The sequence below is a fragment of the Danio rerio genome, chromosome 17 (assembly GCF_052040795.2).
Source record: "Danio rerio strain M-AB ecotype USA chromosome 17, GRCz13ab, whole genome shotgun sequence".
NCBI lineage: Eukaryota > Metazoa > Chordata > Actinopteri > Cypriniformes > Danionidae > Danio > Danio rerio.
Window position 1 is genome coordinate 24,080,538 of NC_141037.1, and position 18,099 is coordinate 24,098,636.

Consider the following 18,099-nt stretch of genomic DNA (forward strand, 5'->3'; position numbering starts at 1 on the left):
AGTACAGTATATGAAACCCTGTTCATTATTTTAATAATGTAAAAAGCATTTAATGACCATTTTATTTCACAGTTGAATGGAATTTATAAGCGTATTGACCCTTTCATATACTTGTATATAATTAAAGACTGCATGGGTTATAAAATTGAGCATTTATCTTTTATACTGTTTAAATAGACCAGTTTGCTTATGTGCTAGCATAATCCTACCTCTACCGCAATAGTCTCAAACTTAATTTCTGGAGGGTCGCAGCTCTGCATAGTTTACCTCCAACCACCTCCAACTCACCTACTTAATAGTCTCTAGTAGTCTTTACCTTCTTGATCAGATGGATTAGCTGAGTTTGATTAGGCTTGAAGCAAAACTTCAGAGCTGTGGCCCCCAGGAATTGAGTTTGAGATCTATGCTCTACTGTTAGCCTCCTGGCTAGAACAATCTAACGCATTTCTGATTCGCCACACAACAAGGTATCACAATGATAGCTTTTGATCAGGCATTCACCACAGACGATCACTTAGGGGTCCTAAGCAGACTTGATTCCAGGGGAGGGCTGGATTTTTCACCACACTGGCGGACTTGCAACAGCATTAATCATAAAGTAAACACAACAGTTTCCATCTAGAGCTACTTCACAGGATTCTACTCTTGTAAACACTCTCTCCGACAGGTTCATGCGGCTCTCGGTCCCGCCCACACTGGTCACTGCTAACACAGCTGACCAATCACAGAGTTTGCGCTACCCGTCGTTTAAAACGTGTAGTTACATTTTTTATAAGGGGCATCAACGGCAGCAGCAACCACGACGAGGGCTATATGACCGTGTTTGTGCTTGATGCAGAAGTATAAACCAGCCTTAAAAAGCGAGTAAATTATTAGTCATTTTCTTCAGTTTATTCTATCAATGTTTCCATGGAGTATTTGTTTTGTACATGTAAGTTATTGGGTTATTTACATTTTTTTTATTAATATAAAAAAATGATATCTATTAACATTAAAGATGCCATATACTGCATTGGTTAAATCAATTAAATTGCTCTCTGATATCTACATAGTAGGTTTATGGCTTTGGAAAGTTTAAAAAATCTCCAGAAATGGTTTTATAAGCTCATTTATTACTCCATAAAATACCCATAGAATTAGAAGGTCGACGATTGACCATATTTGGCTCGTTACGTAAATGTTATTGAGCTCCGTTCTGACGTGCCACTCTTACGCACACACAAACACACACACTCACATACAGCATGATGTACGCTGAACACGGACAAATATAAACCCAATCAGAGTAACGTTAACCTATTTTGTTCACTAGATCTGTTGACGTTAAAGGCTAAATTATTATTAAACTAGACAAAAGAAAGTCATAGAGATGTACAGTAAGGCGTTGTATTTTGAATCTGTAGTCCAAGAAAACACAGCCAGGAATAAGTATCAACCTCTGCATGAACATATGACAGATGAGCTGAGTGATTTGACACGATTCAGCAGTCTACACGTTTAAACATACTCATCAAATCTCACAATAAATTAACAAAAGATACCTTATGTAACTAAACATACCTTATGCCTCTTCAGAGTGAAGATGAATAAATGTGTAATCTATAAATCTTGCAATTTGCATCCTGACGCCATTTTGAACACGCCTTGTGCTGTCATTGTGCAGTAATGCACAGTAAACAAATTTGCACTTGCATTTTTTAAATAAAAGTCCCACATACATAATAAGTAAAATGCACACTTAAAAATAACAAAAGGAGGGAAATTATCAATGTTGCTTATCAAACACAGCCTGAGGTGTGCATATTAATGACCTCTTTTTTTATGATCTCAGAACTTGATGTCATGGCTGCTTGTTAGGTCCGGATGAACAACCCAAATTAGGCATACATGCAAATTTAGAGGTCATGGCCCATGAGTCTAGTCACAGTTTTTATTTTCTGATTGCCCGGTTATCCACCGGGGTTTTAAACTCATGAAATTTACATGAAAAGAGGAAACAGTGGTGTATGAGGTTCACAATATGCCCATTTCCACATACTGATCTTTTATTATTCTACTATAACTTGGTATACCCCGATTTTCTTTATAGGGCACCTTTAAATTTGTACATTAAAGGGGCAAATTGTTACTTAAAACATACTTAAATGTACATTTTGAAAGGGAAAAGCCCCAATGTCAGCTTTTATTTCTTTATTTTTAGGAGTGCTCTGAATAAAAGTAGAAATTGTTCCAATTATTGTTGAACCTTTCACTGGGGAATTCCTGAATCTGAAATTGAATCAGTATTTTTTAACTCAACCTTTGTTGTTACAGTTTCTTTAATAATAAAATCAGTGTTAGAAATTCATAATCGTAAAACAAGTTTTAATGTTCTGTAATGTCTGTCTCTCTTTCTCCTCCTTTCCCTCACCCACTCTCACACATATCCAGCCTGCGGCCCTGAGTACAGCTCTGTTGTCCAGTCTTCAGCTGGATGGAGAGTCTGTGTACAGTCTGGTCTCCAACCCTCTCCTGCTGCTGCTGACCAGAGTCATCTTCGTCAACTGCGCCGCCAAACTGGAGAGCCTTCAGGTGAGATGATGCACTTTTTACACCGCTGCATTATTAACACAGTACAGTTCACCTCGGCTGGCAACTGAAGATGACACACCGCTGCAGTGCAACAGCAGGAGAGTGCAGAATTAAAATCAAAACTGATTTGGTGTTCTGTTGGAAACTGATGTTAGTTGCAAGCAATGTTCCACAGTTTGAGTTTATTTGAGCAGTTACTCAATATGGCGCGGTGGGTGTTGGTAATAAGGAGATATCTCTTTTTAATTGAACTCTCATATGTTTGCGGTCATTACTCTAAGCTCATTTGTGCATTACTGAGTGAGACGATGAAGAATTATGAGGCTGTCAAAAAGAAGTTCAATTATGACCGTGCTTTTTTCTCTTTAGCTTGTTTGTGTGTGCGCGCGCTGGTTTGGGTGTGTGTGTGCATTTGTTTGTGTGTTCATGCTTTTTGTGTGCTTGTGAGTTGTGTGTGGGCGTGTTTGTTTGTGTGTGTGTTTGTGTGTGCCAAGGCCTCGTCCCATAATTTACACAGCAGCAGATCATTAGGATGGATCTTTGTCTGCTGATGTTTGTGTTACTCAGGCTCATATCGATCCATATTTATGAGTTAGATGATCCTCCCAACAGCGATTTGAGTGTTTGTGTTTTTCGTTGTTCAAAAATTCCTGCATTCCTGAATACATACAGTACAATAAAGATCCAGTTTGTTTGTTTCTTTCAGGTGGAATTGAAAAAATGAACTTCCTAGACATTTGAACAAACAAAACTAAATATTTTTGTTAGAATTTGTATGTTTTATTGCCAATATTGAGAATTTCTGGTTATTTTTGATCAAATGCAAGAGGAAAAAATATAGAAGGATTTCCTTGCTTATGATTTACAGTGCTATTAATTCTTTTTAGTATTTTTCAAATATATTCTGTGCACTAAGACTGCATTTGATACGCATGTACAGTACATCAATTTTACATATCTATTCTAGTTTAAATGTTGTAATATTACTCCTCAGAAAATGTTGTTTCTTTTTTTATCAATATTGCTGCCATTAATCCAGTCTTCAGTTTCATAATATCCTTCAGAAATCAGTCCTAAATGATGATTTCACATACATTTCTTTATAAATGTTCCACATAACTTGCTTGTTGACTTTTGTATTAGCTCTATTTGTTTTGTATGAGGGACAGATTACGATTTAAAATATTATTTGCTAATAATCTACTGTGCCATCTAGTGCATTTACTGCAATGTTCCTAAGCTGTTGGTGACTTGTTACATCAAAAAAGTAGCATCTTAACTACATTTTTATTGACAAAAGAATAAAATCAATGCATTCATTCATTTATTCATTCATTCATTCATACTCATAACGGTAAACGTCTTTCCAATTTCTCTGTAAATAAGCAGTAGCAGCAGAATATGACTATCCCTGTGTGTTCTCTGTATTCATTTATGTATGATAATTCTCTTATGCATTTACATAGAATAAATTCACAAGCCCAGGGTGTCCGTGAGGTCTTAAAAACTCAATGTCTTGAATTTTAAAGACTAAATTCACTAAAATATTGTCTTTTAGGTCTTAAATCATTTTAAACAGGTCTTCATTTTCCAGTCAGGCCAACACATTCAATCACCAACAATACATCTCAATTAAACCTTTAACAAAAGTAAAATTTATTTACTCAACTTTTTTAAGTTTATGTATACACCCAAAGGTGGCTTGTTTTGACATGTTATTTAAAATATGTGGCTAAGAAATGACAAAATTTAGATTTTTAGGAGGAGACTATTAACTACCTTTTTCTAATGTCCATCAGAAAAAAAATGCTTAGTGTTTAACCCCATACAAGTCTGAAATTTTATTTATAATGGGCCTGAAAAGGTCTTAGAAAGTCTTAAATTTGACTTAATGAAACCCACAGAAACCCTGCAGACTTCATTTTTCTACTATTCAAAGGATTATATTCCAGTCTTTGCAGTTAAAATTATTCTGTTGATGTTTATAAACTAAATAAATGGGCAAATCAAAACCTATACAGTACAAGCAAAACTAAACTTATACCATTGACTCCTGACAATATTAAGGTCTTGTGAAGCAACACTATTTGGTCTGTGTGAGAAACTGCACTTTATTTACAACATTATACCTTTGATTCACAACCTATTCAATATTGTGATTTTACTGCATTTTTAATGAAATATATGCGTCCGCTGAGAGCATAAGTATTTTCTCTCAGATCAATAAACTTTTGAACAGGGGTGTACAGTACATGTAACTTATTTTTGTGTCTCTTTGTGTGTGCTTGTGTAAACAGCTGCTGCCCTGGTGGACGCTGCGATATGTCGCTCTCCATCAGCAGATACTGGAGGAAAGATCCCCACAGCTCCTCAACCTGATGCTCAGCTGCATCGAGAAAGGCAAGTGTTATGCAAACAGCTACAATGAGATTCATTGAAGGAAATGCTCCTTTCGTAAAGTTCTGGAAGTACAGCTTCTGAAAGTTTTTATCCAATGAGAAGAGGATTTTAAAAGGCAGTGTTTTAAAGAGCCGTCCTGAGAAGTGAGTTCCACCAAATTAAGAATTCGTTGTTACTGTGATGTGAGTCTGTTACCATTTTTGTTTTCCGGTTTATTCAAGTTCAATTCAATTTAAGTTTATTTGTATAACGCTTTTTACAATATTATTATTGTGTCAAAGCAGCTTTACAGAAGGTGCACATTGAATAACAATCGAATGAAGTTAAGGTTACAAGCAAATATAAGGTAATATATAAAGACATAGTTAACCTAAAGTTTTATAGGACATAGGTGATGTCTGTGTACATGTTTAATGAAGTGAATTTGTGTATTAAGTGTATGTGTTAATTTGATTGAATGCTAGAGGATTGTTTATTTATGAATTTCTCTGGGTAACACAAGGGAAACGATCAAAGATATGGTTCACCCAAAACCGAAGACTGTAAAAAAATATGGATAAGTGGGTGTGGCCAACTGTCACCATTTTGTTTGTGCGTCATTGTGCCGACTGAGGGTCACCAAAAAGGCCAAAGAGCATGAGTGGAGCTACAGATGCCTGCTAGCATGTTGCTTAGACTGGCTTTTCTTTGGGAGAAACGCTTAATTCGTCAGTACCTGCGACTAGTTTGTGTTCTGACCACTTGTGCTTAGTTGTACACTACACTGTAAAAAAATCCATAATTTTACAGTTTATTTTCGGCAGCTGGGGTGCTGGAAAAAAACGTAAAATAACGGCCATTAAATTACAGAAATTGACTGTAAAATCACAGAGGTTAATTTACCAGAAATTTAAAGTAAAGGAAATTTCTGTAATTTAACAGCCGTTATTTTAGGGGGGTTTTTTTTGGCACCCAAGCTGCCGGAAATAAACTGTAAAATTACAGATTTCTTTTTTTACAGTGTATATCAATAAAGTTTTTAGTCTTTTAAAAACATCTTATCCTGTTTTTCTACAAAAGTAAAATGCGAATAACTCCCAAATACTTCAAATACACTCTGTGTTAGTAAATGCAAGGCTATTTATGAAATCCATGGATTACACTAGGACAACGTTTCAGATGACTGTTCTAGAGCCTGCAGCTAATCAATCTGTCAGATTCTGGATCGTATTCAAGTTCTAAAGAAAATTCATTCATTCATTCATTCATTCATTTTCTTTTCGGCTTAGTCCCTTTTCTAATCTGAACCGCCAACTTATCCAGCACATGTTTCACGCAGCAAATGCCCTTCCAGCCGCAACCCTTCTCTGGGAAACATCCATACACAATTTATAATCCATAGACAATTTAGCCTACCCAATTCACCTGTACCGCATGTCTTTGGACTGTAAGGGGAAACCGGAGCAACCGGAGGAAACCCACATGTACGCAGGGAGAACATGCAAACTCCACACAGAAATGCCAACTGACCCAGCCGAGGTTCGAACCAGCAACCTTCTTGCTGTGTGGTGACAGCACTACCTACTGCGCCACTACGTTGCCCTCTAAAGAAAATTATAAATGATAATTTATCTTAAATAAAACATACATTTATAGATTTGTTATGAGAATTTCACATTTTTTTCACATTCACATTTTTTTCTGATGTAATGTTAGTCATTTTAACAGGTGGGTCATTAAAAATATGCTCCATTTTGGAGCCAGGCCTAGTGGAATTTCGATGAATTGCAGTTTTAGTTACTTCCGTATTAGCTTTACGAGGGAGAGCGAGATGTTTTAACCATTTAATTTTTTTTTAACCATTTTACCCAACCTGTAACTATTGACTTTCATAGTTAAAAAAAAAAAAAAAACGCATTCTTTAAATTATCTTTCTTTGGTCTTCAACGGAAGAATTGAATCTTTTGGAATGTTGTGTTTTGACCATTTTCAGATTGGGGTTGTGTGCTTTTTATTGAAAACAAATCCTTGAGGAAACCGGAATCAGAAGTGTCTAACAGGATTTGAGATTTCTTCACGTCACTTAAGCTGCTGAAGGCACATGTCAGCGCTGTGAGATGCTCTTTAGCGGAGAGATGACACAGCTGTCAACTCTTATTATGAGGGTCATCTTCGTGAAAGCTTATGTCAACTCTGGCGCTGCATGGACATTCAGGCTCTGTGTGTGTTTCTTTGTTGTGACGATGAAGGCGTCAGTATGAGCTGATGATGTCAGCACTTCATGTTTGTTTGTGAAATGGAAACGCAGTGACACGCCAAAGGGGGAGTAACTTTGAGGTTTTGCAGTTCTTGTGATGTGAATATTTTAGGTTTTGTTTTTAGAATAAATATTCACAAAAATGACCTTGTGAAAAAGTGAATGCAAGTCTATTATGGAAGCTAACAAACGTTTAACCATCAACAGTAAAGGAATGTAATTTTAGCTTTTGAACCTAAATGTAATGGACAACGCATAGACGAACAGTCACAGTTTGTTTGACAATTTTGGGAAACTTCTGTCACTGAAAATCCCATTAAGGGTGTATTTCACTTTGGGCTCATTCATTACTTCAGTTCCGTTGTTGTTCAGTTTTAAGAAGAATTTGGATTTTTAGGAATGGGATTTCACACTTGTCAGGATTATGTCACTTCTGACCTAATATAACATGACAACCTTGTGTCAGACAGCCCTCCTTCAGCCCTCACATACAGACAAATTTAATAACCGCATGTAATCTGTCTACATGCGTGTGTAATATTTTAAAGATTGGGGTCAGTATGATTCTTTTGTTGTTTAGAAACAAATATACTTTCTGCATTAATGGTTAAAAAGCAAAGATATTACTGATTGTATTTATTTTTACACTAATTTTACGAAACACTGTTAATGCTCTTTCAGTAAAAAAATCCACAAAAATATTAAGCAGCACATTAATAATATTGTCTTACACTGATAATAAAAAGAGCAAGATTGTAACTTGAACAACAAATTAGAATTATTTATTTAATTATTATTTTATTTATGGGGTAATAAAATATTTTTTTTTGTTTTTGATTGGACTTTATTTTATATGAATTTTGTCTGTAAGTGACTTTGCAACCACATTTTTAACTAACTCTCAATGTATTAGTAGAATGTAGGCTTATAACTAGTAAAATGAGCTGGTTTTAGAGATCAAACCTTCATTAACATATTATAATTTGACAAAAGTCACCACAGTGCAGCATCCACTTGGATGATATGACAGCAGCCACAGGACAACAGCACCACGCACTAGCTATTGGTGAAGTGAAGAAACACTGATAGAGCCAATTTGGTGGATGGGGATGATTGGTAGGCCATGATTGGTACAGTAAGTTGCCAATGGTAGGAATTTAGCCAGGATTCCAGGGTTACACCCCTACATCTTTTTACGTTTCATTGGATTTTTATTGACCACAGAGAGTGAAGACCTCAGTTCAACGTCTCATCCGAAAGACAGCACTGACTGACAGTATAGTGTCCCCTTCACTTTATTCTGCAACAGCAACCTAGTTTCCCCATGTAGTCTCCCCTCAAGGTACTGACTAGGCTCAGCCCTGCTTAGCTTCAGTGAGTAACCCGGGGTTAGGCTGCAGGGTGATATGGCTGTGGCTATAAAAAGAACTTTATTCAGTAGTCAAGTAAAGAATTTCAATCCCATGAAGTTTTGTGAAAGAAATGAGTCAGGAAGAGTAAATGATGACAGAATTTTCACTTTTGAGTGAACTATCTCTTTAAAAACAGCATTTATTAATGGATATTAAAAAAAAGAAAGAAGAAAAAGTCTAATTATTTATTAACTACTAAGGAGCCATCAAAATAAATCACTATTTCAGTTATTTTTTAAATCAGTAATTGATAAGGAATCTCTTTATTAATAAAACAACCCCTCTTTTAAGTCGTGTCATTTCTTTATGTATCAAAGCACTGACTAGTAATACTTTTATTACCTTCATATTAAAAAAATTGCTTTTAGCTGTAAACAAAAATCTAGGCAGAGCTTTATAATGCAGATTCTTGGTTTACACGTATGCATTCAAGAATGAAACTACTATGAATCAAAAAGGCAGCAAGAACTTCCTGGTGAAATTAAAAGGCCTCAGATTCAAACGTGAGGCAGCACTTTTCTTTTAATACTTCATGTGAACTGAAGCATTCATTGCAGTCACCCTTGAAATGGTGTCTGAGGGGGAAAAAGTGAGTTGAAGATTGCCTCGCTTTGGTGGCGGGATATAGACCCGTTCCTCTAAAGAGTTTTGGATGTTAATGTGGATTCATCAGGGCATCATGGACCAAATGATGAGCTCTGCAGCAAAGCAGCGTCTTAATTGGGTTCCTGTGCCTTCGGAATGAGTTTCCTGCGCCGCCTCTTAATCAGACACGCATCAGCTACACACTAAGATAATCAGCATTGCTGTTAAGATGCAATATTTACAAGAGGATACACGCTGTAATTCAGTCTTGTGTTGGTGAGTGGATCAGCTTCAAAAGACCACAGCATTATGTCCATCTCTTGGCGTTGTTTGCTGAATGGTTTTGTATTTGCGAAGCTTTAAAAGCTGCAACACCCCGTCGAGGTGTGTTGTCACTTTTCCAGTATAGACTGCCAAAAGCATTTACTGTCCTTCACAGAGAATTGCAGAGAATTTAGAGGACCGCCTGGGATTCACTTTAGTTCTTTTCTGACCGCTTGGCCTTTTCATGCATTTTAAACTGAAAATAACATGTGGATGAATCACTAGATATACAGTGGACTTCTTATTGTAAACATATTTATTAATAATTTAAGACCTGTTTTGTGGCTTTGTGCATTATTTAATTTGAAGTAGTGCTGCACAATATATCGTTTCAGCATTGATACCGCAATGTGTGTGCCCATAATAGTCTTATTGCACAATATGCAGTGTTGGGTTGGGATTATAGTCGATCAACAATTGAGAATAACGGACATTTGTGGAGTCATTAGCCGCGTTTCCACTATCGCGCCTAAAGCGAGCGAGCCAAGGCCAGTGGCATTTCCACTGTCACTTCCGGGGCCTAATCAGGCCAAAGCGGGGCTTTCTTGGGGCCAGTGGCCGGCCTTTTTCGGCCCGCCGAATACCTTGGGCCAAAGAGGGCCAGCCGGGGCTTCGGGGCGGAGTAAAAGGAGAGGCGGGCACAGTTTTGCGATCGCACACGAGTACATGCGCCAAGCACATAAACAAATAAATATGTAAGGGAAAGAAAACATCTGGAACAAATTATAGGCTGGGGTCTTTTTTGCGTATGATCGCTCTTATGTTTCTCTTTTAAATGTAAGGCTGTTGCATAAAATGATCTTTCTTTGCTGCATCTTTGATGTTTCAATAACGCATAATAATCTTTAAACCATATTAAAGACACAGCAGACAGTAAAGGTTTTCAAGAGGTTTTGTCAAGTTTAATAAGTGTGTTTTTGCGCGTTTAGATGCCTGTGTGTGTGTGTGTGAGACCGAGGAAGAGCGCTCCCTTCATAGCTCTGTTGATGCCGCGCGGCTTTTTTCTTTTATTTTTATTGTTTTTATTTATTTTGCAGATAATACACTATAAAAATACAACAGAAAGACATTAAACTTTACAAATTTAATGTCCACTTTTGTAGGCTCAAAACAATAGTGTCATATCTAGATATAATAGCCCTATATTTAAATAAAATTACATTTTATTTGTTTATGTTAAACAAAAGCTATAGCTATAACAATTAGGTACTATATCCAACTGTTTTTTAAATTTATATTAAACTTTCATTTTTCAAAAGCCTCTTTGAAAAAAAGATTTTAGATATTTTCTAAAAAAAAAATAATAATAAAATAAATAAATAAACACCGGAAAATGTTTTAAATATTATTTATAAAGTATTTGGATACGATGAAATTAATCAAATCATGCAAATAGAGCATTTTCGGGGTGAGTGAAAGCAGAAACTAGGCGACCTTTTTTTCTGTCTTCCAGCTGCGCAGCACTTTTTTGACGGGGAAAACGAGTGTGTATGTTTTTATATAACGTGGTAAAATTAAAAAAGGAAACTTTAAATACATAAAGAGCTTTATTAGTGCATTGCTGCTGAGCGCAACGAAATATAGGCTATTTTATTATGTGCTGCTATGTGCTGAAACAATGAACACTTTACTTAAGATATAATAAGCAACATCTTTAAATAAAGGGAATCATCTATTAAGTGTCATAAAGCCTATAGGGGGAAAAATCATGTTTCAGTTCTCTCCGGAGCATTTGGGATGAATGTTGGACAGATTCTGTCTAGAGGATGTTATAAAATACATTTTATATCGAGTTATTAACGGAGAATTTTATATATGTGGTGTTATATTATGGATGTGTGCGCTCCCTGCGCTGGGTCCCTCCGTTGGTGGCAAGACCACTGGATTTCTATGCCAATAGTCGGTCGTCGAGTAAATTAATATGATGAATGTAAACACACAGGCATGTGCGAATAGACATGCGTTGTACTGCTGTACAGGAACGTGTCATTTGTTTGTTTTGGTTGTCCTAATTTTAATAGTTTCCTGATGATGTGATGGTGTGCTTTATCTGCATGATTCTTGCTGAAGTGGGCAGTTTGAGTGACGTTCGATTCGGGGGATGTTCTGGGGCCGGGGTTTGCGTGACGCGCTGCGAGCTACTAGCCCCACAGTGGAAACGCGACATGATTTCGGCCTCACTGCTCAACCTCCCGGGCGATTGGCCTGGCCTGGCCCGATATAAGCCCTGGCTCGCACTGGCCTGATAGTGGAAATGCGGCTATTGCAAAGTAGAACCATAACAGTTATTTTAAAGCCATTTCAGGAGATTGTAAAGCATTACAAAATGCAAAACATTTGTAACTTTAGCAAAGAATAATTTTAATGAATTTTTAATACAATGAAGACTACAAAGTGTTAATTTACATCTCATTATTCAGTTTCTATAACTGAATGCTAGGGATGCACCGATATGGATGTTTTGGCCGATACCGATAACCGTCTATACTCTCAAAGCAAAAAAGCAAATCATTTTCAGTGATGGTCCCTCTTTGGGGACCGATTTGTTGTACCACACGGAAAGTAATAAATATTTTGGACCAAGTTACATGTGTCCTCGTTCATTCCCCAACTGCAACGAAAAGAGAAGAGGGTTAACTCCTTACATTATTCGGCCCTGGAGTAATAAGTGAATCTCCCCTGCTATCTCTAACACAACAAAGAGACAGAGCAGGAAAGGTTTACACATGTTGTGTAAGGGTTTACACAAATATTTTTCCTGAGATGATTTAAAGCAAAATACATAATGACACTCAATCAAACACATCTACAATGATGAGGAACATGGTTACTTACTGAGTTATTAGTTATTGCACAGCAATACCATATGAAGAAAGGACACACTTTGAAGGAATAAACAGTGTGAGGAGAGCTGCATTATAGTCCACTGGGCAAGTCTGAACAAGTTCTGCCCACGTGAGCGCGGCAAACAGTTCTGTACAATAACGTAATTTATTGGCTTAAAGATATCGGCCTAATTTAGAAATTGCATCGATAACGATAATCTGAAAAATAGCATTTATTGGCCGATAACTATATGGCCACCAATATATCATGCATCACTACTGAATGCTGTTTGACTCTGTGGAAAACCATTAAGCACTGTTTATTTTACTTTTTTCTTTGCTCCTATTGTAATTATTCTTGCTTATGATTTGTTCATTAATCTTTATACGCGATTCACACCCTTGCAAAATCACCCCTACCAAATGAATGATTTTTTTTAACAAGTATAGCTATTCAAGCCATCTAATAAAATTTTATTGCAATATATGTTGCTGGAAAACAATGTCAGATTTTTCCAATATCCTTCAGCTCTAATTTAAAGTATAGCTTAGGTCTTTGGTTTTGTTTAAGAACTCTTATGTAATAGAGACCTCTCTTTTCTGTTAAATCTAACCTGGCATATAGACATATATATATATATATATATATATATATATATATATATATATATATATATATATATATATATATATATATATATATATATATATATATTTGAGTAAAGTGAACTCATTGTTATGTTTAAGAAACCAGTCTTGGATGATCTGCACTTTATGACATGGCACGCTATCCTGCTGGAAGTAGCCATCAGAAGATGGTTAAACTGTGGGGATGGACACAAAGGGATGGACATGGTTGGCAACAATTCTCATGCAGGCTGTGGCATCGACACAATGCTTAATTGGTACTAATGGGCCCAAAGTGTGCCAAGAAAATATCCCCAACACTATTACACCACCACCAGCAGCCTGATTCCTTCATACAAGGCAGGATGGATCTATGCTTTCATGTTGTCGAAACCAAATTTTGACCCTACCATCTAAATGTTGCCGCTAAAATCGAGACTCATCAGATCAGGCAACGTTTTTCCAATCTTGTTTTCCAATTTTGGTGAACCTGTTTGAATTGTAGCCTCTGTTTCCAGTTCTTAGCTGACAGGAGTGGCACCTGGTGTGGTTTTCTGCTGCTGTAACCCATTCTCTCAAGGTTGGAAATGTTAAGTGTTCAGAGATGCTCTTCTGCATGCCTCAGTTGTAACGAGTGGTTACTTGAGTTACTGTTGTCTTTCTATCAGCTTGAACCAGTCTGGCCATTCGGGTGTACCTGATAAAGTGTCGGTCAGTGTATGCTCAAACATAATACTTTTTTAGAAAGTTTGATTTCCCTTTTAACTTGGAGTGCAAAAATTTTTGCATAAAGAAATGTATTTTTTTCTTTTGGATCGATTCACTACCTTTCGGTGTTGAATGTAAGAGTAATGACTCCATTTTGTAGGCAAGCTCTATGGATGGTTTCTTCACAAACTAGTTTTGACAACCACAATTGCCTTCCTATTCCACTTTGTTTTGTGTTCCACAGAAAAGTATATTGCATGAGGGTATCGACAAAAGTGTAGTATCTGGGTGAATTATTTCTTTGTTAGTCCTTTATAAATTTTTTTCCTTCAGCATTATGGATTTTTGCAACTTCAATTAAAAGTTTAATTTGTTTTTCATTATAAATGAAACCGTACAAATGCTTTTTTTACATTTGGCAGAAGCATTGAGATATCTGAAACACAATGTCTAAAAGCTTATTTTACTTTTTTGCAATGATGTGAGCCATTGTTCAAAAAAATCTAATTGAGCAGAAGTGGTTATTAGCATTCAGTACTTTTTTTTTTTGTCAAGTGAGGCTTAAAAATCTCCAGAGAAGTATTGCCTTGCACAGAACTCATCTCCTAATTTCTTTTGCCAATTTTATTTATTTATTTTTTAAGACTAGCTCACCAATGCTGGATGTCTCAAATGCCTGCAGAGTTGTAGAATTAGCATTGACTTACTGCTAGTTGTTCATGGATTATTAACGATGTGAAGCAGAACGTAACGATTTGCAGAAACAAACAATATCTAATGTGCATTCTACAAATAACAGCGGTCTCACAAAAGAGATCAATTCCTCTCCAGCTGCTTAAGCGTGATCTGTAAGACTGCCTTTATTCCTGATGTGGATTCAGAAGTTTTGCTGCTTTCCAACCAATGACTCTGGCTATGTTTAGACTGCTGGCATATATTTTTGCTCAAGTGATTTTTTTTTTTTCTGGACAGACAAGTGTTTTCAAGGGATCCGATGACAAGAGGTCAGCTAAAATGCATTACTGTTTCCACTTGGTTTCCTCTTGTGTTTAGATTGTATCAAGACCCTTCCCTTTTATTTAATCACGCTCTGCAACACATTTGAAGGAGCACATCGGTTTGATGCACAAGTACTTTAGAATAAACAAACTCATGTTACGTGACTTGCAGTTGTTCGTTTTAAAGGTGCTGTATGTTTTTGACTCTTCTAAAGCATAAAACTACCATAATATGTATGCAGATATTTTAAAGGGCAGTTCATGCTCGAAAACCCTCCAATGTGTCTGAATTATAAGAATTCTGTAAAGACGAATGGGCCAAAATTCCTCCACAGAGCTGTAACAGACTCATTCCAAGTTATTGATGAAGCTTAATTGCAGTTGTTGCTGCTAACCGTGGTCCAACTGGTTTTTTAGTTTAGGGGCAAACATTTTTCACACAGGGTTATGTAGTTTTGGATTACGTTTTCCCTTAATTTTCATTTCAAAACTGCATGATGTATTTACTTGTGTATTATATTCAACTAATATTTAAATTAGTTTGATGATCTGAAACATTGAAGTGTGACGGACAAAAAAAAAGCAATTGGTAAGGGGAAAAACTTTTCACAGCACTATATAAAACCATGTGCTTTTATTTTTTTTTTTTTTTACAACAACTACAATAATAGTTGTTGTAATAATTATTACAGCCATACAGAACACTTCTAAATCAAATGCATATTGAAAACACCCCTAAATGCATCTCCTACAGACACCCTTATGAAAGCGGTCACCTACAAACCAGTGTACAAACCTTCAGTGGACCAGTGAAATCCCAGCGCAGGCTTGACATTTACTAACCACAATGATGAAAGACCTGCTCCAACCTCCACTCACCCATGTAACTCACTGAATGTAAACGCTGATTAAAAAATAATTCACCTTTATTATTTACCAACTCATAAAATGCTTCATTGACTTCCAAGCCAGTGATAAAAATGAAAACAAAGACAAATTTCCCTTGAAACAAACACAACTGAAACCTTATCTTGCAGTACAGCTTATGAGCCCTTTGAAGTAAAAAAAAAAAATTTATATTGTGAAAAATCAAAAAAATGTATTTACATATTTTTATAGGTACTAATTACTTATATAAAAGGTATTATCTGATATCTTTTTGTTGTTCTTATTTTACTACTGATAATAAGTACAATAATAATGAGTACAAAATTAATAATAATAATAATAATTTCCCAGAGATGGGTTGCGGCTGAAAGGGCATCCGCTGCGTAAAAAACTGCTGGATATGTTGGCGGTTCTGTCCGCTGTGGCGACCCCGGATTAATAAAGGGACTAAGCCGACATGAAAATGAATGAATGAATGAATGAATAATAATAATAATAATAATAAATATACTACTACTACTACAACAAATTATTAATAATAAATTATTCATTATCAGAAATTACATGTTGAGTGCAATCAAATTCAACATTAATAGTAACTACAGTGAATATGAAAAATAATTTTTAAAAGAGCAGCACTCTCATATTTGCAAAATGCTTTTAATGCTTCTGCACAAGTGAAAGACAACCTCAGTTTTCTGAGAAATTCACTTCTGATTATTTTAACTGTTCAAAATGCACAAGTACACAATGTCCTGTTGGTGAATTACTAGGTAATGCCTGCTAGGGAAACATCTCACATGGTGTACTTTGATTCAGATTGTACTTTGTGCAATATTCTTTTTTTTTTCAGATCAAGTCATATAAGGGTTCAATAGTGGTGTAACGGTACACAAAGATGGTTACCTTAGTTTTGAAGTCACAGTTCTGATCCATTTGTGAAACAGCTTAGAGGGAAAATTTAAAAAAAAAAAAAAAAAAAAATATATATATATATATATATATATATATATATATATATATATATATATATATATATATATATATATTTGTTCATCTTTCTTTTTTATTAAATAGTGACTGATAGAACTCTTTTTAACAGACTCTGTGTTTAAAACTAATTCAATTATAAATAAAATTTTATTGTGAAAACTTTCTCAGTACATTTTGTAAAAATATAAAAAACAAACAAATAAAAAAATATTACTTGATAATATTTATTAAAATAATTCTCCGGTTTCACCTCAGATTTTTTCTTCTGTGCATCCCTGTTGGAAATTTCCAGAATGGATGCATTGAATTTAAATTCTAAGGTGAAATGTGAAAAATTCTAGATTCACTTGGCCAAAACGGAGGTAAAAAAGTATTTATTATTTTGTTAAATAATTTAAAGTAATTTTTAAAACCTCTATAACTTGCACCATACAGATAAAAAAATATATATATTTATAAAATATGTCATACTGAAAGACCCATCCCAACGTTTTCAGTGTGAGTACATGCACAATTCTAGCACTTTTGCTCAATTTTACAAAAGACAAATCAGCATACCAAGTACAATCTGAAAGCGGCAATACAGATGAGCACATACAGCATTACTGTGTTTTTCACATGTGGCACATAAACAAAAGCTCGCATGCATTCAAGCACATTTTCTCCACAGCCCTAGTCAATTATTTCTAGTTTTCTCCTGCATGAGGGCTCTGGTAGAATTAGGTCCCAAGGCTCTGGTTACACTGGCCCAGTCCATATGCCACCTTCGCAAACCTAAAGCAATTGCAAACCAGCTATTTCTGTTACCCCGTTTCATACATCTCAGCCAACTAGATTAAAGCAAGCAAACCTGTATGGCTGTTTGAGTAATGAATTTAACAGTCCAGAGGGTTTGAGAGGCAGGTGTGTTGATTGTTTAGATGTAGCCATTCCTGCAGCAAATTGATGCCCGGAGGCCAGATGTGTGTGTGGAGGTGTGTATAAACATAAACGTATGCATGAAGGACAAAACAGTCACTTTTGGCTTTCATGATAAAACCCTTCACTAATACATGCATCACGCTGGTTTAGCAGATTTTATTCTCAAAGCTCTCCACAAATGTGCATCTGAAGTTGACAAAGTAGACCCTGCTGTAAATTAAGGGAATAGCTCATTCAAAAATAAATATTCTTAAACCATTTACTCAAGCATTATTCAAGTGTCTTATTTGCTGACTTGTTTTAATAATTACTTAACAATTTACACATCTCTAATTCTAACCAATACCTAAACCCAACTACTACTGTACTAACCGTTAATACACAGCAAATTAATACTTTATTGAGCTAAAAGGCTTATTTAATAGTTTGTTAAAGGTGAGAGTTGTACCTTAAAGGCGCAGCTGTTCAGACTGACACCGACACAAGAAATTATGGCGTTAATTTGTTAATTTATTGATGGCAGTAAAAAACTGAATTATTTATGCCAATTATTTATAACTGTACAACCGTACAAGCTAAAAATTAACATTTATTTTTTATATCTTTTTTTA

The 18,099-nt window shown here is 35.6% G+C and overlaps 1 protein-coding gene across 3 annotated transcripts in view; it reads left to right on the forward strand.

The window, feature by feature from the left end:
* ttc27 (tetratricopeptide repeat domain 27) overlaps positions 1-18,099 on the forward strand; it is a 149,722-nt gene that overhangs the window by 17,685 nt on the left and 113,938 nt on the right. For all 3 annotated transcript variants that reach the window (XR_015512452.1, NM_173285.3, XM_087288598.1), the window contains exons 4-5: positions 2,431-2,571; positions 4,869-4,971. Coding sequence is in view for 2 of the 3 variants with exons in the window: in NM_173285.3 (NP_775392.3) it covers positions 2,431-2,571; positions 4,869-4,971 (244 nt within the window). In the remaining variant the exon portion in view is untranslated. The remainder of the gene's footprint in view (positions 1-2,430; positions 2,572-4,868; positions 4,972-18,099) is intronic.